This window comes from Poecilia formosa, unplaced genomic scaffold (genome assembly GCF_000485575.1).
Source record: "Poecilia formosa unplaced genomic scaffold, Poecilia_formosa-5.1.2 Scaffold493, whole genome shotgun sequence".
Classification (NCBI taxonomy): Eukaryota; Metazoa; Chordata; class Actinopteri; order Cyprinodontiformes; family Poeciliidae; genus Poecilia; species Poecilia formosa.
Window position 1 is genome coordinate 111,537 of NW_006800432.1, and position 1,359 is coordinate 112,895.

Genomic DNA, 1,359 nt, shown 5'->3' on the forward strand with positions numbered 1-1,359 from the left:
GGGATGGGGGGCAGGGGGATGGGGGGCAGGGGGATGGGGGGCAGGCGGATGTGGGGCAGGTGGGAGGAAGCTGATGTTTCCCTCTGGCGGGACGGTGCTGGTTGCTTCAGGTTGCTTCCATTAACGCTGTTCTGGGTTTAATTTTCAGCGGAAACCAGAGAGGCAATAAAACACAGAGGTAAGCTAATGCTGCTAGCGCCCTGCGATCGCCATGGAAACACTGAAGCTAACAAACCAGAATCCATATTAAATCCCAGATTTTCACAGAATTCAGTGACTTTTTCCAGCTGGACATGAAACTCTTGAGTTTCTTTTGGCTAATAAACTTGGCGAAAATGGAAAAAAGGAATTTGGAGATAATAAAAAGGAGAAGTCACAGCCCCTGCACTTATCTTCAGGGTTTCCCACAGGAGGCGACATGGCGACCTGCTGCTCACCTGGACCAGCGCCTCCTTCATGGCGCTCCAGTTGGAGACCCTCCAGGCGCATTCCAGCACCAGGTAGGGGTTGCAGTGGCCTTTGGACTGGCCGTACTCGGTCAGCGGCTCCCACTGGTTCAGCTCCTTGGAGCAGCTGCACAGAAACAAACATTAGAACCAGTTAAACTGCTGGTCCATTTATAGTCCTGCTGGCCACAGAGCGGCTTATCACGCACCTTCAGAAACTACTCACCCCCTTTCATCAGCAGACTTTTCACAAAAAAATTATTTCTACAAAGTAATGATTTTGTAATTAAATAAAAAAGTGCATCAGTCAGCATCAGTGAATCATTATTCTGCAGAAATCAGTTTGTCATTAAATGTTTGTTTTTCTGAATCAAACTTCCGGGTGTGAATATTTCCTGAGGCGCGTCTGAAGAGCTGCTGGCAGAAACGTTACCGGATCCAGTGATCCTCCCACAGCTGGTACTCAGGGAAGATGGCTGGAGACACGTTGCTGCGCTCATGCTCCTTCCTGGCCTTCTCCATGGCCTTCTCGTAGCTCTCCTGGGCCTGGGCAACATGGAGGCGCTTACAGACACACTCAGAGGTTTCCATGACAACAACAAAATGGACGACATCTACTGAAAGGTTTGCCAGGAAAATCCATAAACCACACGATTAATCCAGAGAAACCGGCGCTCTCAAATCCCACGCTTTGCGTCTCAGTGAACGCCCCACGCTGAGGTTAGCTGGCTGGGTTAGCGCCAGGCTGCAGCAAAATATTCACATGTGGAGAAAAGTTCAGGAACTCTGATTTAGACTAACCGGACTAACCGGACTAACCGGACTAAGCGGACTAACCGGATTAAGCGGACTAACCGGACTAACCGGACTAACCGGATTAAGCGGACTAACCGGATTAAGCGGACTAACCGGA

General features: G+C 49.9%; 1 protein-coding gene across 1 annotated transcript in view; it reads right to left on the minus strand.

Moving 5' to 3' along the window:
• Nucleotides 1-1,359, minus strand: part of trrap (transformation/transcription domain-associated protein) — a 57,909-nt gene that overhangs the window by 18,706 nt on the left and 37,844 nt on the right. The window contains 2 exon segments of the mRNA XM_007578823.2: nucleotides 438-573; nucleotides 880-992. Coding sequence (XP_007578885.1) covers nucleotides 438-573; nucleotides 880-992 — 249 coding nt within the window.